At 46.0% G+C, this 27,820-nt stretch overlaps 1 protein-coding gene across 1 annotated transcript; it reads right to left on the bottom strand.

Annotated features, from left to right (window-relative positions):
• Positions 1 to 42: 42 nt before the first annotated feature.
• Positions 43 to 27,504, bottom strand: EPS8L2 (EPS8 signaling adaptor L2). Its single transcript, XM_075501452.1, has 19 exons — positions 27,492 to 27,504; positions 26,556 to 26,620; positions 20,498 to 20,659; positions 19,454 to 19,603; positions 19,229 to 19,308; positions 18,946 to 19,085; positions 16,662 to 16,741; positions 16,033 to 16,159; positions 15,586 to 15,674; positions 13,192 to 13,266; positions 11,973 to 12,121; positions 11,664 to 11,790; positions 11,156 to 11,271; positions 7,222 to 7,333; positions 6,016 to 6,123; positions 4,401 to 4,542; positions 1,552 to 1,735; positions 517 to 649; positions 43 to 140 (listed from the first exon to the last, which is right to left on the bottom strand). The coding sequence occupies exons 1-19, from the start codon at positions 27,502 to 27,504 to the stop codon at positions 69 to 71; spliced, it is 2,124 nt and encodes a 707-aa protein (XP_075357567.1). The 3' UTR covers positions 43 to 68.
• Between the last annotated feature and the right edge of the window lie 316 nt (positions 27,505 to 27,820).

The raw sequence follows: 27,820 nt of genomic DNA, 5'->3' as shown, positions 1-27,820 counted from the left end.
GGGGTCATTGCTTTCGTTCCCTTTTTCTGCACTACTATGACTAATAGCTGAAATAAAGCAGATAGATTTTAATTAGCGGAATCAATCCTTTCCTGGCGACGCTTCATGATTTCTTGGAGCTCTGACTCCCCTCTGCTTTTCTAGAATGGAAACAAAACAGGAAGTTTGAATTTGAACTTCAAGCTGTAGTTAAATTATAATATTTAACTAGTGCTGTAAGAGTAGAGCTAGTTTCAAAGGGATGAGTGATACCGGTAAGAAGGCAGATTCATTAGTGGAGACAGGGTGATCTGCCTTACAGATTTGGGGCCTTTTTGCTTAAAAGACTTCTCAGCATTTTTAGGTGGTGTGGTTTTTTGGTTGTGTGGGGTTTGGTTGTTTGGTTGTTTGTGTGGGGGTTTTTTTGGTTGTTGGTTTTTTTTAAATTGTGTTTCTTAAAATGTGTGTTTAATGGGATATCTGACACTGCTGGTACAGGCACCCGTTCAGGCAGGAGCTGTCCAGAAAACTACTTACCTCCAGTAGGTTTTTTTCCACTGTGATTTTACTGTATACTCTGTTTCCCTCATCACCACACACTTTCTTCAACTCCTCTCTGTTGAGGGAGAAGAGCTGAGCTCCAGTAAGGATGCCAAGGTGTTCCACTGTCCTGGGAAGACACAAAGCGAGGAGATGATAATTGTGCTACATGTGGCCTGTTGCCAAAGGTGAGGAGTCAGAGATAAAAGGGCTAGGAGCAGCCGACATGCAGCCCCTGCACCAGAACCATGTCACATGCAAGGCCCTGGGGCTGTGCCAAGGTGGCAGCTGTTGGGTAACCCAAGCTCTTGGCGGGGACGACAGCAAGCCATGAGGAGCGGGTGAAGCCAGCGTCACCCTGGCATCCACTGTGTACCCAGCCCCACGGGTATCGCAGTGATTTCACTCCAGTTGCATCGCATTTGGGAGCGATCCTGGAGCTCCTCTCAGCTTGCTGTGCAGAGTGTGAGTTGTAGCTTGTAACCCTTGACCACATGCAGGTTTTTGGTCCTTCTCTGGTGGCTGGGAAGATTTGCTAGCCCCAGCTGAGCATCTGGCTCTTCCTCAGAGATACTTTATGACAGCTTCTCCAGAGACAGGCAGTCATCTTGAATTTGCATTTCAGGCCATGGGTTTAGTTAGTTAATTAGTTATTCTTGTCTAAGTTCAGCACTCTGAACTGGCTAACTGGGGCCAGACAAGCACCAATGGTAGGATGTTGTGCAGCGTTTGGCTGTGAGTTGTGTAAATAAGCAAGACCATTCCTTTATTTGGAGCTACTCGTTAGGTCTTTCGCTGCACTGTAAGACAAGGTTTATTTGATACTGTATAAGAAAGAAAGGGAGTAAGTTTGGGCTCTGAATGTACTGGTTATATAGCCTGGATTTAATATGATTGAAATCTAATTTGCAACAGAGGCTCTGTAAGTAAATACAAGTGACTTGTAATCCAGTTGAAATGTTGCAAGCTGCCTCCCCCACTCCTTTTTAAATGAAGGACCAGCATTTCATATGGTAGTAAAGCAGATCTTACTCTTTGCTGAATGACTTTGCCTCCAGCCAAGCTTTGACTTCTTCAGTGCTGGAGTCGAAGGTGAGGGGCACAAAGACTTGCTGAGGCTTTTCCACTTTGAAATTCCTCTGGGGAGGCTGAATTTTACTGTTTGTGATCTTCTTTAGCAACTCATCGTTCAGCTCATCCATTTGATGAATAAGTTCTGGGGAAACAAGGCACAAGGTAGAGAGTAGGGAATGAAATCATGTCTTCAGTCACAAATCCTATTAAATTAATGTGTTTGCAGGGAAAATGTAAGGAGGATCAAAATGTGGCTCAGCATTTTTATTAACTCTGTAAATACACCAAAGGAAAGTGCTTACTTTTGTATTTTAGTTTTAAAGAACAAGCTTAAGTGCTTTTAGAGCAATAGGTTGAGCAACGACATTTTGACGCTCAAACTTCCATCAGGAAGAAATGTGTAAAGGGAGACCGCCACAGTTTTGGAGGCTGGCAGACTGCTGGAGCAGTTTTCTCCCCTTTCCTCCCAAGCCAATACTCTCAACTTTCTTCAGCTTTTGAAACCTTGCTTGCTCTTTGGGAGAAAGCTAGATTTCTGCAGTTCTCTTCCAGAATGATGGAGAGGAGGAATCACAAAATAACAGCCAAATGCTCATCGTCCACACAGCGATCACTGAATCTAAAAAGCTGCTTAAGGGTTTCTTGCAGCATGACTGTCCCCCAGGACAAGGGCACGGTTTGGTACAAGCACTGCATGTCTGAGATTTTGGCCTCATTGCTTCAGCCACGTCCATTACGCTAATTGGGGAGTCTTGGAACAACTGCTGCTGTTCCTGGGAGAAAGGAAATCCCTGGTTCTGATGTTGACCAGCATTGATATAGCTCTATAATTTCTAGAGTAAAGTGTATTCTCTGTGATGGTGTATACCAGCAGACTCTGAGCTGTCTCATTTAATAAGCTCATATTCCCCAGTCCATGTTTAACTGAGTAGAGATTGGTCTGCTGTGAAAAAGGAGAGCTCACATCTGCAGAGGCACTTGCTTTTAGCCAGCAGGAGCAAAACTACTGATCAATCTGCCTGGAAAATTCTTGTTCAGAAGCACTTATTGGGGGAAAGGTGTGTCGTATTTGGCAAAATAATAGGAGAACATTTTGATAAGAGCACATTCATTTTGTGTGACTGGTGTCTGTAGCAGGTGCTGGCAAGGACCTATATTTTCACCTATTTTATATACAAATTTATATTGGGATCGATCTTGTTTCTCGTGTTGCTAACCTATCCTGTTCATCACACCTCATTCAAAGGACATAAAACCCCGCAGCACCGACTAGCAGAAGTTTGCTCAAGGGTGTAAAACCTGATCTGGCAGTGTCTTTGCTTCCACCAGTGCTGTCAAGTGGTGACAAGGGGCAGGGTCCCTTTTCCCTGATGTCTGGTGTTGCTGTTGTGTTTTTGCTTTAGTTTGTCATTTTCCTGTTTTTGAGTTACTTAGTTCCCTTTGGGCTATTGAAATAAGGAAATTGCCCTGCAAACTTAGCAGCAGGGAGGGGAAAAAACCTAGACCACATGAGACAGCAGAGGCCAGGGAGGCCTGACTATCTGTTTCAGAGAATGAGGTTCCCATTTTTCTGTGCCTCTGTGTTGCTGTTTATTTTCTTCCCATTGCCCCTTTGCTGTCACCTGATGTGGAAGGCCAGTTGTGCGAGTACCTACAGTTAGAGTCTTGTTTTTCAGCTGTAGCCCTGCTCCCTCCACTTTTCAGTCCTCTCTGCTATTTCTAATAAGTAATTTGCTGATCGAGGTCCTCAGAGCTCCAGCTTTTGCTATGAAGTTAAATAGAAGTGGCAGGAAGCATGAACTGGGAGTGAGCAGCACACTCATAAAACTCCAGTGACACATCATCCAGTATCACTTTTTCCATGAAACTCCTGAAGACTGTGGAGAATAACTCAGTGTTATTAATAGATACGTGTCCGCGATGCTTGTATCGTGGGGCTTTCCGTCGTCCCAAAAGGGCTCCTGCTTCCAGGAGTCTATGGTATCCCAACAGGGGATGAACCCTGGTTTTGGCCTTTGGGAGACAGCTTGGTACAGGTGTATGCAGGGTGTGATAAGGGGGTGAGGTGAGCAGGGCTCCTGGTCTTTCTCATGTTCTGTGACCCTGCATAGTACACGCAGGGTGAGGGAGTGCCGTGAATCTCGTATTTGGCAGATCTGCTGGCAGGGGTTTCTCTGAAACCACTTGAAGGACCAGGCCAGGCAGGCACTGCATGTGGTGGCAGGACACAAGAGCAAACGAAGCAAGAGAAAGGGATTGACCTGAATGTGGGTGGTTGCTTAAACGTGTTGGTGGGGAAAGGAAACTCCCCTTGGGAGGAGGAGGAAGGTCAAGCTGGAAGGAGGGTTAAAGTGATCACCTTTTTGCCCTGCTTGTCCCAGGCTGCCTGAGAGCCTGTGGCGTGAGTCAGCGAGCTCCTCAGAGCTGCTCTGTTGGCTGTTGTACTACCTGGAACTTCCTCTGTATATCTCCTCCAAAACCACTGCTGGTCTATTGCTTATCACTAAAAGGTGCAGTCATTCCTTGTGCAGAGCCTTATGAGAGGGAACACACACTTGGGTAGGTCTGGTTACATGCAGACAGCAACCAAAAATAGTGGACAGACCATTATGGTGAAAGGAAGGAAAGAAAGAAAGAAAGAAAGAAAACCACCGGGACAGAGAGCAAGCAAAAGCATGTGCTCACAGAAACTTTTCAATTAAGTCCTGAAATGCAAAGCTGCGGTGCCAAGCTCTCTGGCTGCCTGAGGCCGCTATGTGTGGTGTAAGAGGTGCCCAGATGCTGGGAGCGTGGTGTGGGACACATACGTTCTTTGGCGTCCTGGGGAGAGTTGCGCGATAACATTTCACTTCCCCATTTATCCCCAGCGTAGCTGGCAGGTAGCTTGTGAGTTGGGCTGGATGGTCCATATCCCCTGGGGCTCAGCTCTCCTTTGTACCTCTGGTTAGACTAGGTGATAAGAAAGAAAAAAAAATGTGTAAGAATTTTTTTGCCATTTTTTTGTTTTCTTAAACTTTTTGCCTCCCACCCACGATAACAAATTGAGGGACAAATTGCCTTGTTCTCCCCGTGCTGATCTGGGGCTGCTCAGCTGAGGCTGATGTGGACTCAGGTGGAGCTGCATGGAACAGGTTAATTTCTGGGGTCTCACGGGAACAAACAGAACCCAAACCAAAGGCTGAAGACTGCATGAAGGCATTTACACCCCTGGAAAACATGTCACACTCGTCACACGGAGAGGAGTGGTGTTTTATGCTTGCTTGCTTACTACTGCTGTAGATGACTGCTCTCACGTGTGTGACTCGGCCCTTTAGCCTTTTGCTATGCAGAAATTACTGCTCATAGGATTTCCTTGGAGATGGAGAGCAAAGGAAGCAAAAGGATTTTTATATGAAGAGAAAACAAACAGAAATCCCATTTAAAGCCAAAGCATCACTGCTCTAGTAACTTGGTGTTAAGTGGGACTGCTGCCAAGTGGCCCAGAGCAGTCTGGAAAGAGTTTTTTGACATTTTGATTAAGCTAACAAGGCTTTTATGCAGAGGCCTGCTGGGGCACCTTATGCTTTGCCCAAGCTGTGAAATACCAAAGTGGAGAAGCAATTCCGTGCTTCCTTAGGGCATTTAGAGCTCTCCAGCTCCACATTTTTGCAATGCAAGGTGCTGGAGAGCAATATTCACTTAATACCACACTTAGATGGTATTTCTATCTGTCTCCACTCCAGTAACTTGTTCCTGCTGCTGAACTGAACTGGATGCCACCAAATCTCAGCATTTTGGTGGCAAAACTTGCTTTTATGGCTGCGTTAGCCCTGTCGTCCTGTTCACAGCACAGCCCTGAAAGCAGCAGGGTTTCGCAACAGAGGAGGTGGTAAACCATAGGCTGAAAATTACGTGGGTTTGAGGGGGAAGGTGCTGTTAAAAGGTGGAACTCTTTCAAGCCACTGTAGCCAGCAGCTGTTTGGTGACACCTCAACATGAGACCTTTTTCTGTCGGGATGACAAGTCATGGTGCTAGGCTCGGGGTGGACGTCCCTTTGAGCTAGGGTCTCCCTTCATAGCAGGCTGCTGCCTATTGCACAGGACTCAGCCTTCGCCTGTCCCATAACCCTGCCTGCCAGGCACTGTTGGCAGCAGGCAATGTGCTTGGCATCTTGGAGCAGGAGGAAAGCATGAGGCTGCCGTGCGGATGGGAAGGATAGGCCTCGTTTGGGGAGGGGTGAAGGTAAACAGAGGCACAATGCGAGAGTTTTATCATAGGAGACTCAGGAATCACCAGGATCCTGGTTTGTCTACTTGTGAGGGTTCATCCCGACTTGTGCACAGTATCCTACGAAATCCAGGGAGGTCTAATTACAAGATTATTCTCAGAGGCTGATTATGCCCTGCAGTGGGCTACCAGTTAAATACCACCTGACTACAAACCTGTTCGAGCTCTTCCAGTTTCACCACATCCAGGATGTTATAAGGGACGTAACCAGCCTGCCCGCTCCGGTTGAGCAACTTCCACCACTGCTTATTATCTTCCAACACCTGAGAGAGGGAAAAAACCAAATTTGCTAGTGAGAACATCAGATTTCTGGCATACATAAACAGCATATAGTGGAAATAAACCACACAGTAACGTGAAGTTGTCAGAATAACATCACTGAGTCCAGGAGCTGGCAAACAGATCTATTGCACTCATTTGCAATTCAGGACTGAAGCCTTTTCTGAAGAGCATCAGAACTTGTCCTAATGATGAACAGGAGACCATCTCTGGGGGAAAACAGATCTGGGGTGCTGAAGAACTCATAGTTCCTACTTAATTTGCCTGTTTCTCCATCTTTTTTCTTTTTTTCAGTTTGTGTTGTCTTTTTGCGTTAAAAAAAATAAATCAAGAGTGACTCCTGCCAAAGCTGCCGGAGTGTTATCATATAACTTGATCACACGTCACATCATAACGTATAACATAATCACATCATAACCACAATGTGGTAAGGAGATTGCCTGTTGCTGAGATACCTCCTATTGCACCTGCCCCCCTGCTCCTTTCAGCAGGCTTGTTTTTACCCAGAACTGTGATTTAAAAAAAATTTTTTTTTTTAAAGTAATATTCCCAGAATGGATGAGCTTTGCTGGCAAGACCCACCCATGTTTCTCATTCTAGCTACATTTTGAACAGAGCTTTGAGTTTTGAACAGAAGTCTTTTTCTCAAGTCATAGATCTGATACAGTTGGTGTGTAGACCAAGTCATGTCCTACATTCTTCAGCTGCCAACAGTGTTGTGGTAAGAGAAAGGTTATGAAAAAGGATGTTTTCATAGAAAATAATTCCTTTGGAGTGGGGGATGGTAATAATGAACATAGGCCTGGCAAGTGGGTGAGCAGTGTACTACAGTGACTTGTTTTCCTTCCTCCTCATTGCTAATTAAGATGTGACTGATGTGCGTCAGCTGAGCAAATGACCCAATGCATACAGTCAGCCTGCTCTGGCTCAGACACAAAGCTTTAGATCTGAGCAAAGCTTCGTGCTACTGCTCAGAAAACGCCAAGCAAAACTGAGTTGGCACTTGCCAGTATCTTGAGATCTCTCTCCTGTTCCTGGAAAGGGGAGGAAGGCACACCTTTTCCCTGAGCACGTTCACTTACCTCCAGGATTTCATCCTTAAGCACTGAGAGTTCATTGGCATTTCGCGCAGTGAAATCATAGCGGATTTTGGCATATCTCTTCGGCAGAGCCATTCCCTGTGCCTCAAGATTCCTGCAGGATTAAAAAAATGGAGTTTTAATGGAGGCCCATCTAATAACTAGGGCAATATAGGTTCACTGGCAAAAGAGGATTGGTGAAGACTGTGTGCCAGTGCAGGTAGGGAGACAAGTGTGTTTGTGTTAGGAGGGGGCAGTGCCTCTTTGCTGCTCTATTTTGAGGAAAATTTTCACCCCTCATTTTAGTGAAACACCCTGTGTTGGGGGGCAGGGGGGGGAGGAAGCTCTAGGGCTGTTTGGTTAGTGGCTGTATTGGGGGGACTGTGAGGTTGCTGCTTTCAGGGTGGAAGAAGAGAGTTCTTCCCATCAGTTGCTTCTTTGCCGCAACAAGGAGCGGGGAGACTGCCAAAGCACAAACAAAATGCTCTGATTGCACCTCTTGTGAAAAATAAGTGTGAAACGCTCATGCCCTGATAAGGGGAAACAACTGCTCCATATGCCAGAGCAGGGCAGAAGCAGGCACCAGTGCTGGGAGGAAAGGTATTGAAAACCAGTGTAGGTAGAATTGGCTGGAAATCTGTGGGTTTTTTCATCAGGCAATGAATGCTGAGCTACTGAAACAGAACTCTGCAGGTTCCCAGGAAAAGTGAGTTTGAGTGTTTCTATTCTAAGATACATTTGGGGGGGAAAGGAGTGTGTTTAAGTATTTTGCTTGGGAATTTCTGACACAAGAACATACGGCTTTCAATGTTGAACTGACTTTTCATTTGGAGAGAGAGGCAAAATAAATATGGTAGATTGGAAAATGTGCAATGAAAGATTTCCTTTGACCCAAACTTAAATGGTTTATTTTTTCATAGTTGTTGTTGTTTTTTTTTTTTTTTTTTGCCTGGCTTAGGAAAATTTTGCAGCTCTTATCTTTTTGTTCTCTGGTTAGGATAGGCATAGTGTTATTTTTTTAATTCCAAAAATGTTTGCAGTATGGAAAAACTGTCTTGCCTTGAGGTGTAAGGGCAGGTGGAAACTATGCACCTTCTGCGGCTCCTTCTGCTTATGACTTGCAACCTGCACAGCTACCCAATGCAGAAGACTCCCGGGTACTGTATTCACAGTGGGCATGCCAACAAGGGGTCAGGTTCTCCTCCAGCTTATGTCAAGTTCTGTGTAACTGAGTGAAGCCAGTGCTTCCAGCACTGCTAGTAACTATGGGTTTTTGCCTGATGTTTTTCCATTGCTGAGTTCTTGGGTTTGGTCAGTGATTTTAAACCTATGATCTGGGGACACTGGGCTCTTTGTGGACTGCTTCTGAGGCATCTGTAAAACCTGACTTTGAAAAACAAGCCCATTATGCTTAGTTTTGTTCACTTTACTGTCTTCATTAGGTAACTTCTGGTGGTTTGAAAAAGGTTGAAACCACTGGTTCAATGGTTTGATATCCTGCCTATGGCTGTAGTGCTGTCTTTAGCTTGCTTGTTTTGGGACAACTCTTGGTGTAGTTACAGCCATGTGCAATATATAAGTTGTAAGTCTGCAGTGGGGGAGAGCTTGGAGCTCTCAAACACATTGAATCCACCAGTCAAGAAGGGGAGTGGTGGCCTTACCCAGCAGTGCCCTGAAGGCAGGGAGGGGGAGGAAAGCTGAGTTGGGTAGAAATTACTTATTTTGTAGCATTCCAGAAGATAAATGAGTCATGAGGAAAGAGGTGACAGCTGGAGGAGTTTGAGGCTAATGTGTACTTTGCATGCACCTAGGTTTTACACAAGCGACCTTTGCTGATTATTGTAATACTGCTTGGGGCTTTCATGACACTTCTCTGCAGCCAAAAACCCTGGTGTAATAATAATAATACTGATGTATGAGTATTTTTGTTAATATAGGGTCTCTTGGTTAGAAAACTAGTTCAGACTACCCTGAAAAAAGCTTGAGCAGGAAATATGTCTGTCCCAGGACTGTGATCTTGGCAAACACCTGGGCAGACTTGGCTGAAGTCTGCTCTGGACTGAAAAAAGCGTCTAAGCACACTCTCAATTTTAGCATCTGCTTTGGTGCCATTAACTTTGATGGTTTTTTTTCTTAAATGTTATCTATAAAGAAAACTTGCTGTTGACAGTCTGAAAGGTAGGTTAAAAGGTACAGCACCTATCCCAGGAGAAAAGAGATCCTCATCTACTCTTCCGTGAGCCCATGCTGTAGTTAGACTGGGTGGTGTGTCAGGGAAACGGTCACCTCGGTAAAAAGGCATGCTGTTAATTTGTATTCCAGGGCTCGATACTACTATTTATTGTTTGCCCGTGCTGAGACTAACAGATGAAAATGTTTCTTTACGTGTGTTATCTACTAGTCACTAAAGATGGACTAAAATGTTCTTATGTAAACTAAGTTCTCCTTATTTTTCATAACCTCACTAAGAAAAATGGAATCGGAGAAGAGAATTTGTTATCGTAATTCCTTCCCTACTCAACACTGCATCTGTACCATTTTAGGGGCCCACCAGGACCTTTGATGGGGTGAATGGGAAGAATAAGTTATTTTGCTGATATAATTGGACTTAAGGTATTTTGCTGTGAATTTGAACTTTTTTGTAGTAGTAGTAGAGCTTATAAATCTTTCAGATTAGAACATAAAACCATGAAAAAACAGTCTGGCTTGAAGGTGGTTTTTTCCAGTCTAGGGCTGGCTACAGAAAAGTGCATAGTTAAGTGCTTTGCTGGGTCTGGACTGCCAGTCTTAAAAGATTTGAAGTTATCATTGACATGATAACTTCATGCCAAATCACTGCAAAGCAGAGTATGGCAGAGAATTCATTTGCAATTTGGGAAGAGTTCGTTGAAACTCGGAGATCTTGGGAAAATTTCAAAGGTGTAAGCTCATGTAAACAAGCAAGCAGATGAAAAGCCTCTAAACTTTGAACCAAAAGTACTTTCATAAAGATTTTGTACCACTGAGTAACTGGTGATAGAAAACTAGCAGTGGGGCAGAGTGTTTGGTTAAATTGTGAAAGAGCCATCTTTCCCTTGGAAAAAAGCCAGAGGCAAAGGGGTGGCCTGGCTGGTTCTGGGTTGGGAGCTGAACTTTCCAAGACTTCTGAAGAAAGGGGAGGGGTTTTTCCCCATTTTCTTCATTTATCTCCTTAAGAAGAGCTGTCTGAAATCAACGCCCTGTCAGTTTCCTGATGGAGAGATGGGCAAGACCGGAAACACATTCTCATTTTATTTGGCCTCTATTACATGTTTTTCCCTTTGGTTGTGTCTGAAAGCTAAAGGAGGAGCTGCTGCCTCGAGTGAAACAAAATGGCACTGCCTCAGTTAAAATGTTTTCCGTGCAGTGCTGCTGAGGTCAGGCTGCTCTTTCTTAGCACTGCGCTCTTCAACAGCAGAAAGCTTGCATGTGCTCATGCCTTAGTACAGATTCCTCCTATAAGCAGGTTCTTTCTATGCAAGCTGTTGTGGCTTTAGGATGAATGGAGAGATACTAACTTCTCTAAATGGATGGAGAACAAAAGTGCTGCACGGTATCTTTGGCACGTGATCCTTAATATCACTTCGGTGGGCTGATGTTATGAAACAAGACCTACTGATTGACTAATGAAGTCCGTCAATATTTTTGCCTCTTGTGGTGGAAAACACATGTAACCCATTTCCTTGTAGACCTGCTGGTGATTAAAAAGCAGACAGTGTTTATGTGAATAATCCCCTGTCTGATCTTTGAGTTGTCTTGATCTTGTTAACAAGTCTGAATTAATAATGGAAGAGAGTTATCTACCAGGATGCCAAAACATTCTGGTGTCATGATATGTTGCAGTGGGTGCTTGTGAGGTTACAGGGTGGGAGCCAAGGCACCGTTGTCTGATACAGACAACGTGGTGCTGATACATTACCTATTTACATGCTGAGTTACGTTCTGTTTAAAGGCATCCACAGCTTGTGTCTGATCGGCGGTCTGGCCACGCTTGAGTGAGGGGTTACGGTAAGGATATCCATTGGCTGATGATAGCTGGAAAGGTAAAAATGAAGTCAGTGTTACCAGGAAAGGGGAAAGCTGTGTCGGAGAAAAGGAGAGTGAGTGGTAGATGAATCATGGCCTGGAAGCTTTTGGTCACGATGAGGTGCACACCAAAGAAATGTTCTTCAGGCAAACCTGTATTCATGGGGCTCAGTTATGGTACAGAATCCTATTTCCTGTTGATCAGGAGGTGAGGCTGATTATTGCTGCCCTTTTCTGGCCTTATTTTCTTTCTATATTTAACTGGAGTGACCAGATCCAACTGAGTTTTGAGCCGACTACTTGTTACACAGCACTGCAAACTCTACAGATCCATCTCTCACTCTGAAAAAGGGGGAAGGAGAGGGAAAAGAAGAGAGGATGACCGGGGGCACAAAGCTAACCTCTTCTTGCAAGTGTCCGATGTCTATTTCCCAGGGAGCTCCGCGGAAGATTTCCATGGGCGGTTCCCAGCCATTGCGGAATTTGGGGATGTAGGTGGGGATGTTTGCTTCTCGGGGCCATTCAGCTCTAGGACATGAAGTGGGGAATATGTGGTGAGAGTCACAAGGAACATGTCTCTGAAAGCGTGTCAAGGAGAAGCAGGGGCGTCAGGGCATCCTTGACCCTCTGACACGGCTATAAAATCAAGCATCCCCTCTGCCTTTCTCAAGAGCTTGGGGAACCTGGTGAGATGGCAGTGCTGTCCTCACCTAGATCTGGTCCATGTCTCTCCCAGGGAGTCCCAGAGGTTTATCTCTTTTGGTGTCAGGTGTCCTCTGAGGAAATCTGTGGCGTCTTTAGAAAGAAGCGGGCTGACGACAGACCTGGCAAGCTCAGGGCCACCACAGCTACTGATGATCTGGATTGCATACAAACACACATGAATGTGAGAGATTTTGCAGGAAATGTTCAAAATATCAAACCAGTACACACACAAAGGAACAGAAATCAAAGGCAGAAAAATCACTGGCTCTGATCCTTTGGAGTCTCTATGCCTGCCCACTCCAAAGGAAGCCAATGTACCCTCCATAGTGAGTACCTCTAAAGCCAGGCTAATTCACATTAGACTTGCACTTCCAAAGTTCTCCTCTATGCCTTCATACATAAGGGTGAGGTTTCACAACACAGATGAACTAAATTAATGGTTTGCTGCTACCTAAAAGGGATGCTGGATTCCTTCAGCATCCCCTTATTATCCTTGCACTGCACTGATAGTACTTGATTGGCAGATTTTATTAAGAAAAGCAAATAGACAAATGAGGCATATAGTTCCTGACTAAGTTCTCCAAGGTATAAAATGAAAGCCAGAGGGCAAGCCTTCATGCCAAGGGATGGCCTGACTCCTGTTGGCAGCAGCTAATCCTTAGATCAGCTCAGTTGTCTCAAGAAACATCAACCTAAATCTTTGAAGATGACTGGACAGTTCAGAGGAACACAAGAATCTTTCTATTGGAGTCAAAGCAAGGTCTGATCTAAAAATTAGCCATTGTTAGAGACAAGATAAATCATAAGCTGTCACTTTTAAAAATGGAAAATCACTTGGTGTTTCTGCATCCCTTCTGGCTTCTTTTTCAAGTTGGGATTTCTGCTTCCTATTTTCAGTGCAAATATTGAGCCATGTTTGCTTGAAGGTGAGATGAGGCAGATTCCCAGTGGGAACCATAACTGGTTTGCCCTTTGTTCACAGTAAGTCTTTGTTAATGGGGTGGAAAGATTCATATTTTCTAGGGTTTGTGTATTTAGTTCAAGCTGGAAATCAGATCAGAGGCCAGAAACACTGGCGTTGTTGCCTCTAGACTTTACTGAGAATGCTCACAACTGGCTAAAGCTGTCTTCTAACTCTTCTGCATAATCTAGCTGCCTGTAAGTGCGAAAGCAACATTAGAAATAAAAAGTGGGTTCACAGTGAAATCTGTGACTCAGGTTTACCAGTTCCAGTGGCCCGAATAGGAAATGCACCAACTCTGAAGCGCTGGGGTTCTGGATATGCTTTCTCAGTTTGGCCTGAAAAGAGAAAGGAAACCCAGTTTAGTCCTAACCTGCTTTTGCCTTCTCTTTTCTGTCAGGTGGAGGGATTGCTGCTGACTGGTATTTGCTACAGTTAATCATGCAGCCTGAAAAGTAAGGAAACTTTCAACAGTGCACTTGAAATCAGGGAAGTGATTGAGGAGTAGGAATCATTCTGTTTTAGATAATTTCTATTTTGTGTCCATTTCTAACGGTGTTGAATTTCAGGAGGGGTGGAGCACCTACTCTGTTAAAACCAGTCCCTTTGAAGCTATTTTGAGCAGAAGCAGAAAACCTTGGCTTATTTTGAAAGTCTTAGTGAGGAAGAGCCAGGTCTATTGCTTCTGACTCTTGCAAAGTTGAAAATCCCACTAGTTGCGACAGAACAAGTGTTCTGCTGGGTCCCTTGGCAAATTGCTGACAAGAGAAAATCTCCACCAAGGTCTTGTCTGCAGCACCTGGAGCTACCCTGGCCACTGAAATGCTTGGTATTTGGAGTAGGCTGTAGTGGGATGGAGGAGCAAATGCTTAGGATTATTTTACTGTAAGAATTGCATTTCATTAACAGCAATCAGCTAAGCTGTGGTGAGAAACCACTTGAGTTTGCGCTTCCTTTCAGCTCTTTCTTGTGTTCTGTGCTACTGGCATTGCAGCAGTGGAAAACAGACTCCCTCCTCCCTACCGAAATGCAAGGCATTTTAAATGCTGGTGATTAAACATTAATGTGGAGTGGAAAGCGTAAAATAACCGATGGCAACAAGGTGACTAAATTAAATGGCACTTCACAAGGACTTCGCAGCCATGTGGCATGTGACAGCAGCGCTGGGGCAGACATGGCAGTGCTCCACCACTGATTCCCCACTCTCCTTCTCACTTGCCCCCAGCCTCTGGCTGGGAGAGGAGCTGCTCTTTGTGGGTTTGTGGATACACAGGCAGCAAAGTCCAGGGCCTGAGTGCAGGGAGAGCTCAGGCACATGAATGAATTTCCTGCGTGTTAACTCCCACGCTGCTGACAGGGGAGCAGCAGCGGTGCCGAGCTTGGGGGCTGCGTGCCAGAGCATTTGCACAGACCCACAGCCTGTACTGGGCACTTGTGGCTGCATTGCATGATTGGCAGTGGCCAGGGTAGGACACGAACTCCACGTTCGTGTTTGGCTGACCACGCTGACTCCACTGTATTCATCTCAGCTGTGGCAGCGGTCAGAAAGGGCTGGGATGCAACAGCCGGGCTGGGATTTCTTTACGCTTGGACAATCCTCAGCTGCTTCTTCAGGGAAGCTCATATCCTGCTGTGGATGCGTGGCGTAGCCTTATAGTGGGGTGCCTGATTGGTTTGTGCAAGAGCAGTGATTGCTGGCTAGAGCTACCACCTCCAAGACTCAGTTCTGGTCCTGAGCAGGCAAAAATTATGCATATTTGCTTCTAAAAGTCAAGGTTGGAGCTTGGTGTCCTGCATTAAGGTTGTTTACAATCTCTGTGGTTTCCTTACTAATAACTTTTCACCAAGGATCTTGTTGGGCCGTGTTCGCTGGGCAAGTTTGGTCAGAACTGACAGAATTTCCTTCTGGCTCATTACCCTCCTGGTCTCGCATACTTCACTAAGCGGAGCTGGCAGCACTGAGAACATCTTTATGCGTCTTTCTTTTCATCCCCTTCTTAAGACAGCAGCTCCTCCAGGGGAGAAAGAGGAGGAGCCAGGAATCTCAGGGCAATGAGGGACATCAGTTAATGTTAACCAGAGACTTTCCAGGCCTCTGGCTGAGGCAGCTTTACAGCCGCTCTGTAGACAGAATCGGAAGAGAACAATTTAAAGTAGATAAGACTTTTTTCTTTTTTTAATATTTGCAGTCCTCTGTTTTATGCCTTGTAAGGATAACAAGGACTACAGCTCTCAGAAAACTACCCAGACTTTTAAAGGCCACAGGCAGAAGCAAATATCTAGAGTGGGGATGTCTATATAAGCCTTTGCACAGCTATCAGTAAGGTGGGCACGACAGTTCTTGGTTCTCTAAGCTCACAGCTTCACAAATGCTTTAAGTCGGGACTGTATCTGAAAAGAGATCCAGGCATCGCAAGGCCCCTGGCTGCTCAGTCCCATCCTGGACTTAACGCTTCTAGTTTCAGTCTAACACCTTGGCCCAAGAAACCTGCACAAGCCTGACACAATGTTTGTTCTGGATTCTGAAGGATCTGGAATTCACACCTTTGTCCCTTGATAGTGTTTCCAGTTCAAATTTCACTTTAAATGCTTACTACTGTGATATATGGGGAAAAGCCCTGTCACTGCATGGGACAAAAATACCCTCTGTGTCTTACCAAGAGGTTAAAAGCCAGTTTGGTTTTCTGGAAGCAGTCGATGAACTCGGCCTCACTTGGGGGTCTTGCTCGAAGAGTCAGCATGCCCTCTTTTACGAGAAGGTGGAGAGAAAGACACTTTAATTAGAGCATCCCTTTTCAGGAAAGTTTCATCTTGCTGGCATGCAGAAGACACAACAATAAAGGGTGCTGAGACTAGAACTACTAAAAATCAAGGGTTCAAGAAAACCAAAAGTCTTTCTCTGTGTTGGAGGCTTCACTAGGTTCTGTGTGCTCTACGAGAGGTCCCCACAGACCACTGGTACCTTCCAAACTGGTGTAGCTGCTGTTGGGTCCATAGCCATGCTGCTGCATCAACCTGGCCTTGCTGGGGTGTAAGCTGAGGTCTCCTCCCAACCTTCATTCGTGCCCCTGTGTTCCCCGTTTGTTCTAGCTGTTGCACTGTACCTGCTGGCCCTTTCTTCTTGTTCTTCTTCCCTTTCTTCCTTTGGTTGAGCTGTCTGAATGCCTCTGCAGCCTTCTGAAGCCTGGCGACAAACACTTCAATGTCATCCAGAGTGCAGTTCAGGATTTGCTGTGAGGACAGAAATGCAACAAACCAAGGTGAAAGAGAGTCCAAACTGCACGCAGCTGGGAAGCCTGAATCCCAGAGCGTGCTGCTCTGTGCCTGCTTCATTTCCTGGAAGAGTGCACAGGAATGGGGAATCCAGGCATGAAATTAAGCTGAATTCATCACTTTCCAAACACAAAGCTGTGCCTGGTTGTGTGCTGTGCTTATCAACGTGACAAGTGACCCCTGCTAATGGACATCTGGAAAATAACCCCAAGACCGGATTGTGGGCTGGGGAGGAGCAGACCTTCTGAAATCAGCAGAGCTACCTCAGGTCAAAAGAGATTGTAAGTGACCTAGTGATGGAGCTTTGCTTTTGTTCACCTTATATTTATGAATGATAGATATAAGTTTAACAATGACTAGATTATGCATAAAATGTCTGCTCATGGAGGAGGCCCTTGCATCCTTTCTCTCTTCTCCCTCTCCTTCTGCCTATTGACTGTGCGCCGTTCTTGCTACCAACCGTTTCTTTTTCAATCTTCTGTGCTAAGATGGCTCGGGACTCTTCGTGGTCGTGAGAACTGGAGCCTCGTCGTTCATAGTCTGCAAATGAGGGAGGGAGAGAAAAATACATTTACTATCAGAGGTTGAAAATAGGCTCCATTAAATGCAGGGACCCGTGGGATGGTAACTCCCAGCTTGGTTGTTTATTCTGGGTTATGAGAACACCTCAGGAGATCACAAAGAGCAGGAGGTGATCAAAGTTGCCGATTAAATCTTCCAGGGTCACAGCACCTGCCCGCCAACGCTCTGTGTTAATACGCTGCCTGTTTTCAAATATAAGTAGTGAATGAATCATGAAGAGCATCCAGCTGTCAGCTATGGGCAGAGGCCTGCAAGCCCCAGTCTCCAGATGCTGTGAGTCACTAACTCCTTTGCCTTTGATGCATCTAAGCTGACTCACACCTGCAGAGGAGCTGAAGAGCCACCGCATGCATTGCAGAGCACTCCACATATATGTAAAGCACGATTAGATTAACTCCCACTCTCTCTTCTAACTTCCAGCTCTCTGCAGGAGCCTTTCTTGTCCCAGAGGTACCAGTTTAACTAAATAGTAGTTGAGAAAGAAGAAATAAGACCTGGAAGTGAATGCAACTGTCACTTGCTAGAAAGCAGCACACCAGGAATTCTGCATGACTGATGTTTAGGCAGGCCCATGCACGAATCAGCATTTTTGTACAAACTCGTGTGCAGTCTCTCAAGTGTGTTTAATGGGTGTTAAAAAAATCCTCCTGCAATAAAAAAAAACACAGGCACCTCCCAGCTTCCAGAAGACAGACACTCAGTGAGGGGGTGATATTTCAGTGTGAACAATTGCTCGGGTGGCCTCTTGTGAAAAGAATAATGTGTCAGCTCAGTGAAATGGGGTTTGAAAGGGCCGGTGTTTGGACAGCAGGTGTTTGGACAGCAGGATATATAAAGTGGGAGAACTGGGGAGGCAGTTTTGGCAAAAGACCATGAAAAATGTACGTCATCTTTAAGTGTTAAGATGAGGTGATTAGTTTTGACAGGTTTTATAGAAAAAGCAATAAGGCGTGTTTCAAACGAGAAGTGATCTCAGCAAACAGACATTATTCAAGGCTTTCTCCTGTCACCTGCTTTCGTGCCAGGCTCCGTGTTCTCAGATCCAGAAATCCTGCCTGGGTAAATGCCCAGCTCTGATGATGTAAGGAACAGACTTAAAGCTTGATGCTAAGCATCCTGGGAAGGGCAGAGTTAAGGGTGGCCATTTCATTAAAAACTGCTGTGCATCAGAATATAGATATTTATACATGGTCCAGCTCTGAAATATAGATCTTATTTTCATTATGCAAAACTGGACCTGAAATGGGACTCTCCATTCAGGAGGCCAGAGCAGCTGCTTGGCTTCAGATCACATCCCGGGGAAATAAGTGTTTTCTCTCCTCAGCTGGTGTTTGGAGTTTCTTATAGTATCCTGATTATGTGTTTTCCTTGAACCAAAAATTAATCCTAAGAGAAGGTGGTACAATAGGCAGTGATAAGAAAGGCTTACAGTTTGCTCGTCACTTTAGTCAATTTGAGCTTTTGTCAGAGGAAGAGTTTATTTCTGTTACTTCTTTCTTCAAAGACAAATACAAGTTTTTTCAAGCCAGCTCAAATGGACTGAAGTCAGGATGGTTTTGGAATAAGATTTTAGATTAGCACATGAGAGAGGTGAATTCAGATCTGCATTTCCACACTCAACTCTAGGAGAATTCATGCAAACCACTTGATTTGAGGGTGAAATCTTGGCTCCTGTGAAGTTAGCAGAGCCAGGAATTTGCCTTTCTGCCCAGGTCTGTCTTGTTTGTACATTTTAAGATCACCTGTGCCTGGTCCAAACTTCATGTGATGGCTCAGTTTTATGAGGGGCTTTCACCTCTCTTGGGAATTTCAGTATCCCCAAAATACAGGTGGTGTTACAAGGGGTTTCTAGGAGCTTTGATTTATTGAGCTGTCATTGAGCAGAAGATGCCTACTGCTAGCCCAGTGGGTACAAATATTTGCTGCGGCCCAATTTTTAGGTATTTATAAAGCACAGCCAGAGATGCAACAAAATGTTGTGCCTTTGGTATGTGTCCGTGTTGCATTATAACACAGTGAAAAACCACTGGGCTTCCCTGTGCTCCAGCAATACAGGGCCTGAAATTACCACCACAATGACCACAGGCCATTTCAGAAGGGTTGGCTGTCCAGGCTAATGAGTCCCCCGTCCCCAGGACAGACTTGCTGAGTGCTCCCAGTACCTGGATCGTGCTGGGAAGGGGGTGCCACCCGGTTCCTGTTCATCGCTGAGCCTCGCATGTCATGCTGGATTGGGATGGGAGCTGGCCCTTGCGGCGGTGGGAGGATGGATTGTCTCTGCCTGATCTTTTCTTGGTTTGCTCTGCAAGGGAAACAGCGCAGAACAACCCCATCAGTGGCTGCCGATCCTGTTTCTGAGCAACTGGTGTGCAAATGCACCATTGTAAATGGGCCTTTTTTTTTCTTTTTTCCTTTTTACTCCCAGCTGTATCCTGCAGTACTTACTTGAGTGTCTGTGGCCGTATCTTCTTCCCATGCTTGTGGTCTGCCAGGGCACTTTCTATGTCCTCGTGAACCATCTCCGCCTCAGAGATAAAACAGGGATGTTTTTAAGGGCTTTGCTTTGGAAAGGATTGAGGGCTTTAAGTGGGCAAAGGAAGAAGGGGCTGGCAAACAGCTAGGAGCGTATTTTGTTCTCTGTTTCATACCAGCAAGGAAGGCTCTGCTCACCTCTACCTCATCGCAGTTGAAGAAGTGGATGTCAGGTTTGTGCTGCTCTGAATCCTGACAAACCAGGAGGAGGATGGAGGAGTAGCGCATCTGATTCAGCACTGTTTGGCAGTGCTGGACTGTCGGCAGAGGGAAGTCCTCCAGCTCCTCCTGGAAGAGAAAAAGGAAGGGGTCAGGCAATGGGGAGCTACTGAACTGGCAGGGAACGCTCCTGTGTGTGAACTCCTGGGATCCCTGTTTGAGGAGAGAGACCTGGCAGAGCTTGTGCTTCTTAGCAGTGGTTTGCTGGTCTCTTCAAAGATACGTGTCAAGGTTTGCAGAGGGGCAGTGGCTTGGGACTGCGGAATAGGAGAGAGGGGGATGACAGAAGTGAGCTCTTGTTCTCCTCCGAGTCCTGAATATGGGGCCCAGCATGAGACTTAAATAAATTGAGCTTTGTTGCTCACCATCCTCTTATTGCTGTGCTCTACCTGTACCAGTACACTTATCATGCATCCCAGCAGAGCACTGGGAGGAAAGATGCTTTCTGTGAGGGGCTTACCATCCCACTGTCTCCTTGGATGACCTTGAGCTAATATTCTTTGGTTTCTCATTGCTAAAATCAGGGCAGCACCACCCCTCTCCCACTACCTGACTGTTCTTTCCCCTCAGATTAGGTGGCCTGTGTGCATGTACATGTATTGCCTGTCAAAATGGGGCACTGTTCTCAGGCAGGTGATCCTTCTCTCTCTGCTTATGCTTTATGCAGATCTCTGTGGACCTGTAAGTCTGCATCACTCCCACAGAAAGCAGTTTTACTGTTGGCCTGGAGCACAGCTCAAGGTATCTTTCACCTGGAGTACCTGTGCTCTGGAGCCGTGAATCCCACACCTACCTGCCCTCTGAATTAGAGTCAGCCAGCCCCCACACACCCAGGAGTGGATTTTGGTAGTGATTTGCCTTTGTTTGGGTTCCTTAGAAATGGCACTCCCAGGCAGAACGGGAAGGGCACACGCTGCACCCCGCACGTCAACCTGTGGGTAGCTCTCGCAGAGCGCTGGGTACCTGTGACTCGCAGTCCAGCAGGCGGATGGATTTGTCATTCACTTGCAGCAGCATCTCCTGTGTCCAGATCTTCTCTTTTGAGTTGAGCAAGATGAGTTTTCGAATAGCATCGTCCACTGTCACGATGGACTCGCTCTTGTCCATGATGAACGTGGCCAAGTGCTGAAGTTGGGAGGAAAGGAGGAGAAAACAGGCAAAAAAGCTTTGATGATATGTACGCCGTAAATCAGTGGCGAAACCACCTCTAGGCTTGAACTACTGTTTGCCTGCTCTTTAGAGCACAGGTGTGAAAGAGTTGCTGCAGAAAGTGTATGTTCTGGTTGTTAGTACCAGCCTGCCCATAGTGGTGAAAGATTAGGGTTTCGTAATGCAGCAAGGGTTTTCATAACAAGTTTCACCACTTACATATTTATCTCATCATATGTCAATTCTAGCAGCTCTGGCCCCCGTCCAGCAGCATGTGTTTGCAAATGCTTTGCACACACGAGTTAGTCCCCTGGCTTTTCTGAAACTGGCTTGGAAATTTAAATACGGTATTTACACTTCACTTGCCAAGCTAAAAGCATCTGCATTTTCTTTGTCTGAAGTAGCAGATCTCGCTGTGTGGAATTTGTCCCCGGCAAAGAACTCACACAAGCCATGGGCAAATGTTAGTCCTCTGTGCCGAGGTGGGATCCACGTGATGTATGGGCTTTGGCCGGGTCCCCTGCCTGGGTAATTCAACGGGCAGCACAGCTGCACCAGAGAGCTTCTGGGCTGCAAAGCTCCAAACCTGGCAGCTGACTCTGCACCGGCCCTTCAATCCCCTCATGTTACCTTTCCCCCAAAAGTACTCAAATCAGCCCTCGTAGTAGTGAAAATTGGTGTCGCTGCCTGTAAGAAGAGATTTTTTGCTACTTGCCTCTGTCGTGCACTGTGGCTTTGCTAGATTACCCTGGTTTTCTTCCCTCCCTCCACCTGTCCTATAAACCCAGCCCAGGGCTCTTCCCACTACCAGCCTGGCTTCCATGCTGTCCTCCCCTCTTGCACTGCCTTGTGTGTGCACTTGGGCCTGGAGCAGCTCAGGTAAGGTGGTAACATCCCAGACGTGACTGTACTTGCAGTACTTTCCCATCCATGCTCTAACTGTGTCCTGAAGCATGTGGTGATCCAAGCCTTGCACTTGGCACTCGTATTTACAAAGAGTTTGCGTAACGGAGGTGCACCTGCAGGCTTTGGACTGCTCCTGGGGCTCCGTGCGAGGGGAATGCTAGGCAGGGCAGGGAGGCAGCTGCAGGAAGAAGTGTGTTGCATCCAAATGGGGTGTGTGGCCCCCCCAGCAGTGGGTGAAGGCCACTCCAGAAATCCAGGTAACTTATTTTTCTCCGCTCTGATCAGCAGCCACGGAGAGCATGCGCTGCTCTCTGTGGATGGGGAGAATGTGCATCTGCCAGCAGAGGGGACTGCAAAGCAGGAGAAGCTGGTAGCCTTGCCTGCTCAGAGCAGCCAGGCTGTTTTCTGTGCAGTTGTTCCTGTGTGAGTGACAGCACAGCCAGGCCATGTGTTCAGGTGACAACAGGGGAAGGGAAGAAATTCAGGAAGGAAGAGGAAATGGTCCCGTTTCACCTTGTTCCCTCTGCTGCCCTGCCGTGTTCCCGGTGAGGAGAAGGGAAGGAGAACATGTCCAACTGGGAAAGTGGCTGAAACTTTTCCCCATCATAACCTACTTTCTCCAGGAAAGAAAGGCAGGAGGTTTTTGGATGGGCAAGTTATAGGCCTGACCAATGCATCTGTGCCACAGCTAGTCCAAGGGCCTGCTGCTGGGAGGCTTATCAGGCCAGGTCCCAGCTCTTTCTTCCTTGGAATATTGATGGCCCATCCACCAGCATGACCCTCTCACCCTGCCTCCCCTATTCAATAGCATTAGGGTAAATAACACGTTGCTGCTGAATCAGCTGTGGGTCAGCTGAAGAGCCATGGAGCAGATTAACCCTCTGGCAGGGAGACCCAGGTACTGTGGTAGGGCAGATGCATTCGCTGTGGGTCTGGGGGCAACAGTGCAGCAACCCCAGAAACAGTCCTGCCGGGCATTTAGTGTTTGTGTGGATGGCGGCAGTGGAAACTCCTGCTGGTCTTTGATGCACAAATCCTGCAGCCTGGTTTCAAAGCAAGAGCTGGAAAAATGGGGTGTGTTTAAAGCAAGCCACAAATTTGGATGTGAAATTTGGAGAGGCTCTTTGTTGTCTCTAGTTCAGGGATGAGTTTTGCCTGGCTTTTGTCCCTTGTCTTTTGTGCCTTCTCCCAGTGATCAGACATAACCTTTTTAGGGTTCAAGCAGTTTCTTTCTGGTGCTGACTCGTTGCTACAGTGGTGCCATATCAGGGGTCAGGGTCTGGCATGGCATGGCACAAAAAGACAGTCTTTGTCCCAGAAGATGAGCAAGCAAGAGCTACAAAACACATGAAAAGAAGAAGAAGGGGCTGCGGGAAAATCTGTCTGTAGCAGTCTCAGCTCATGAGCTGATTAAATAACCCAATGGGTAGTGTCTACAATCAGCATGTGCCTCAGAGGGCAATGGAGGAGGATGAGAGAGTTGCTTGTGAAGGAAGTCCTTTTTTACCTGTAAAAGCCCAGGGAGATGCAAAGCAGGAAGCAGTCTAAGAGGCAGCAAAAGCTGACCCTGCTGCAGCACCAGGGAGGGAACCAGCACTGTCCTGCAGTGGAAATAGGTTACGAAGGGACCTTGGAGAGGCCACGAACATTGGGGTCTGATACAGACCAGATAGACCTGAGGAGGATCCCTGTACTCGGAGCATGGAGCTTTGGATGGTCCTGTTGAAGCACAGGCAAGAACCGCTGTTGCGATCGGCTCCAGACAAGGTGGATGCAGGGGGAAAGGCTCAGATTTAAAGCACTGGTAGCCCTGACAGGCGGAAAGGGCTGAGTCTTTAAACATGATGGTCGATGGTGGTAATTAGGGGTGGAGAGGATTTGTGGTGACCAGTTTGTTGTTAAGGTGGTGGCTTGATAATTCACAAAGACTGGTAAGAGCAGAGAAGAGGATAAACACTGCAAAGTGTAAGACCCAATCCTATGTTCATAAAGCAAAGGTACTGGGTGAGGCACTGTCTAAATAAAACTCCTGGTAGGTATTTGAGCTGAAAGCTGAGATTAGCCATGCAATCAGATATGAAAAACATGCTCAGGTATATGTAACTGTAAAATAGTGCACGAAAAGGTATTCGCAAAGTCAATACTATCTGTGCAGAGGTGACAAACCCTCTGCTTTCTGAGCAGTGAATTGGTTTATACGTGATGACGGGCATTCTTATCTGTTCTATTATTTTAACTGCCAGGTTTACAATCTTCATAAATTCTTTTGTTGTTTACTGTTAAGTAAGTCAATTTTCATGGAGGGGCAAGTTACTTGTCTAACTTGGGCTCATTAGAATATTTTTTTTTTCTTTTCCATTTTCTTTAGATACTGGTGGAGTGAGAGGGAGAGAATCTTGCTACTGTCTTTGATTTATCTCATTAAAACCCCTTTTCATCCAGATGGATGTTCAAATATAGTAGCTCTTGTAAGAATGGGCAATTACTTCATCCACTATTAAACTTTGATCAGCTTATAGATTACTTCAGAGGGTGTAAAATGCCTCTTGTGAGGAAACCTCTTCCTCCCTCACTGCCTGCCACTGAAATCCTGTTTGGCTTGGTCAAAGTTCAATGTAGAGACTCACCAATGGGTGTCATATGGCATATTTAATGAAGAATTCATGTACGTGTCACTGTTTAAAGTCCCTTCTCTGCTTCCATGAGTGACTTTATTTGGTAGGAGTCACTGATGGGGATGGTTGGCAGGGCCACTGATGGGGCGGCTGGCCATTGAGTTAGTTTCTCTGTTGGAAACCACGGCCTCTTTCCAAACAAGCATTTTTAAAAGTCTAAATTTCATTTTAAGCAACTGAACAGGCTCCTTTATTTCTAACTATGTACTTAAGCTCTCTGCTGGACTGGAGTCTTAAACCAGAGAAGAGAGGGCCCTGTCTACTAAATATGACCCTCGTAAAGTGTTTTCCTTTCTTGCCTTGCCTAGTTTTCAGCGATGAATGGCCCAGCCTCAGACGGGCACCTCTGTTCCTGTGGTGCGGAGGCCGCTGGCCTGCACCGGCGTGTTGTATTCCAGGAATCGCTGGGCCCGGGACGGCCAGGCTGGCTCCTCTTTTTTTTCAGTGGATGTCTGTGACACTGGGAGATGAATTTGCCTTAATGCCTGTCATGGTTGAAGGGTTTTGAATTACTTGAGGGGATGCAGTAGCTGAGGGAGAGCTGAAAGATGATAGTCAATGTGGTCTCTGTTGTTTGGGCAGATGAGTTCCTGCAACCACCACGGGATCCCTGTTTTTATCCTGTCTGTCCATGCTGATCAAGAAGGGTTTGCAGCACAGGGTGATGAGAGGGACAACAGCTCCCAGTGCTCTCCTTCAAATGCAGAGGAGGAAGAGAGGACAACAGTTTCTCCATTTCCTGTTTCCTTGTACAGAATTTCCCTTGTCTTTTTAACTTTTTTTTTCGCCATTCTCCTCTCCCCAATTACTCAACACTTTAATTTGCTGAATCTTGATTATTCAGAAAGGAAATAAATTTTTGATAAATGATGGTTTTGTATGCCACTTCCAATTTAAATTTAAAGTAGAAGAGAGGTCCATATGTAATTAAACCAACTTCATATTCTTTAATGATCACTTTTGTCCTCCCTTCTCCTCAACCATTTCCCATGTGCAGGCTGTAATGACACAAAGTGCCCAGCTGAACGACTGGTTAGCGCTGGCTCCACAGCAAGCCCCTGAGACAGTGACCTTCCCAGCACATGTCACACCTCATAGCAAGAGGACAGAGTTGCTGACCTCAAAATGTCCCCAGACACTGGTCCTAGATGGAGCCCGGCAAGGGAAAGAGGACAAGCCAGGAACTTCCAAGCCTTTGGTGTAGGTCAGTACACTGGATGTGCAGAAGCAGTGACTGGTCTCTGTTTCTCTCCCCATCCCCAAAGCAGTCTGTCTAATGTGGGTGTCTCTCCCACTCTTCAGTTCAAAGAAACATGTGGGATCCAAGGGAGGGACAGGTAAATGGTCAGGGATGACCTGTGTCACGCAATGTGGGAGAAGCCATTGAAGTCTGGACTCGGCTTTGTTATGGATTTGAGCGTGGTTCAGAGTTGCGCCGTGGAAAGCTGTTTGTAGCCTTGTGGGAGGATTTGTGAGCTATACCAGAGTCTATTTGCTTGGACTTTCAAATAATGCTATACCATAATGGAACAACTGCTGCTGTCCAAAGCAAGGAGCTGGAGAAAAGCAGCAGAGAAATAAAAGATGGCAGGAGAGCTGGTATTGATTTTAGACAGAGCAGGCAATATGTAAGAGGAGAGAAGAGAAAGGAGAGGGATTCAGTCCAGCCTGAAACCTCTGACTCGTAGGAAGGAGTGGGGTCAGTCTTGGGAGAGGAATTGTCTCAGGACTTGTGCTGCTCTCATAGTCCTTCAGTTTATCTCCTCAGAGTGTCTGTGGTGAAGAAATTCCTGTGCTCCGCCTACACAGGCTCTTTACTTTCCTACCCTTTTGTGCTCAAAGGAATCGGATGAGAAGCCCAGATGACCCCAGCTTCAGTAGTGTGTTACATGTGATTGAGAGGACTTGTGTGGTCTCCGTCCCCAGGCTGGCAGGACCATGGTGACCCACAGCTCAAGGAGGGAAATTACAGCGCTTGGCTAAGTCTGAAAATGTGTCCTACAGTCCAGGAGCTAGAAATAGTGGGTGGACCCAGCTGGGGGGGAAGCTCAGGAGACAAGTTTATCTACAGGCATCCGGGGCCAGGAACTGGAGAAAAGAAATACGAGGTTTCAAGCAGCTTTGCTGTTTGCCTCTCCCAGGGTGTGAAGAGCGACACTCGCTTATTGTAAGAAGGTTCCCCACTCCTCTTTGGCCTAATGAAGGTCCAGGACAAACGAAACGCATTGCGTTACCAGCATCTATCACTGACATTAGCCTTTCAGCCCCTTAACGTTTCATTGCATACTGACCTGTACGTGGTACTGTGAAGTCTCATGCATAATGACATTGGAGTTGGAGTATTTTTTCCTTTGTTCTGGAAAAAAAAAAAAAAAGGAAGAAAACAAACCTTCATTTTAGTGGCTGTTTATCGGTATATCAGGATCTGAGAATTACAGCTCTCATGATGCGGTGCTACAGTCTTTCTCATAGTCTCTGAGCTTCCAGCTTCAACCAGAATATTGAGAATAATAAGACATATTAATGATATTAACTTTTTGTAACAAGGATTGGCAAAGTGAGTGTCTAGGGTACACGTTCAAGTTGTATCCCTTAATGCTGCTGATAATTCCTGGAGGTCAGCACTGTTTGTGGAGGAAATTAAACCTAGCGTAAAGGAAAGCCTCAGACAATGAATGATTAAGGAAGCTCTTGGAAGAGGGCTGGGGAGGTGAGAAGTGGCTTGAGAAGGCTGGCAGAAGGCTATGGCATGCACGTGGCAAGAAGAAAAAATCCACCACAACCCACCAGTTTGGACATAACAGCCCTTTGAATTGTCCTCAAGAGGAAACCCTCTGCACTACTGTGATGCTTTTAGTTTGCTTTCTTGTATTTCCTGGCAAGCTGTGGTAAAGGGCTGTAGTTACAGATAGGAAGGCTGCAGGGATCAAGGCCAGCCAGTCAGAACCTGCGGTTTTTGTACAATATTTCTGAGGCAACAAATCTTCATTACTTCCTGCATTTCTTACTGGAAAGTGGCAGTAAAGAGCAATTGGGAAATAATTGCTTGGAATTTCATGAAGCTATTGAATATAATCCTATAAGAATTTACTCTGCCAGCTCTTACTCGCTGTTTAACTGGGACTTGTCCAGGGATTCCTTATAAATACTTTGCCTGAATAGCAGAGGAGTAACTATCCAGGCCCAGAGTGATCTGGGAGCATCCAAACTGAAAACACCTTCCTCACCAGCAGAGGACATCCTCTGATCTCTGGTTTGCTTAGAAAATGTAATGGAAGTTTTATACATTTTCACCATTCTTAAAGCCTGTGTTAGAATATCCTGTCCTCTGTAGCAACAGTCACAACCGAGGGGATTTCATAACACAGCAAACATGAGGACTCCTCGCATTTTAAAGAAGTATATATTAATCTTAGTTTATTTGTGGTTTACTTCAAAGCTCTCTTTAATGTCTTCTCGGAGATGTTGGCTTTTCTCTTGTTTTCCCCTTTTCTTTGAACACAGAATGTGTGGTCTCATTTAACAAATTTCACATTAAAGAGGCTGGCACCTAGAA

This window comes from Mycteria americana, chromosome 5, assembly GCF_035582795.1.
Source record: "Mycteria americana isolate JAX WOST 10 ecotype Jacksonville Zoo and Gardens chromosome 5, USCA_MyAme_1.0, whole genome shotgun sequence".
Lineage (NCBI taxonomy): Eukaryota > Metazoa > Chordata > Aves > Ciconiiformes > Ciconiidae > Mycteria > Mycteria americana.
Note: the sequence above shows the minus strand (reverse complement) of the source record. Positions and strands in the feature narration are given on the sequence as shown.

Excerpts from the sequence above, each read along its gene's own strand:
- EPS8L2 (XM_075501452.1), bottom strand. Across the intron at positions 20,660-26,555 it reads CTTCACAGTACCACGTACAG|CACTTGGCCACGTTCATCAT; the intron begins GTCAGTATGCAA and ends TCCCAACTTCAG. Across the intron at positions 13,267-15,585 it reads AACTGGCTTTTAACCTCTTG|GCCAAACTGAGAAAGCATAT; the intron begins GTAAGACACAGA and ends TTCTCTTTTCAG.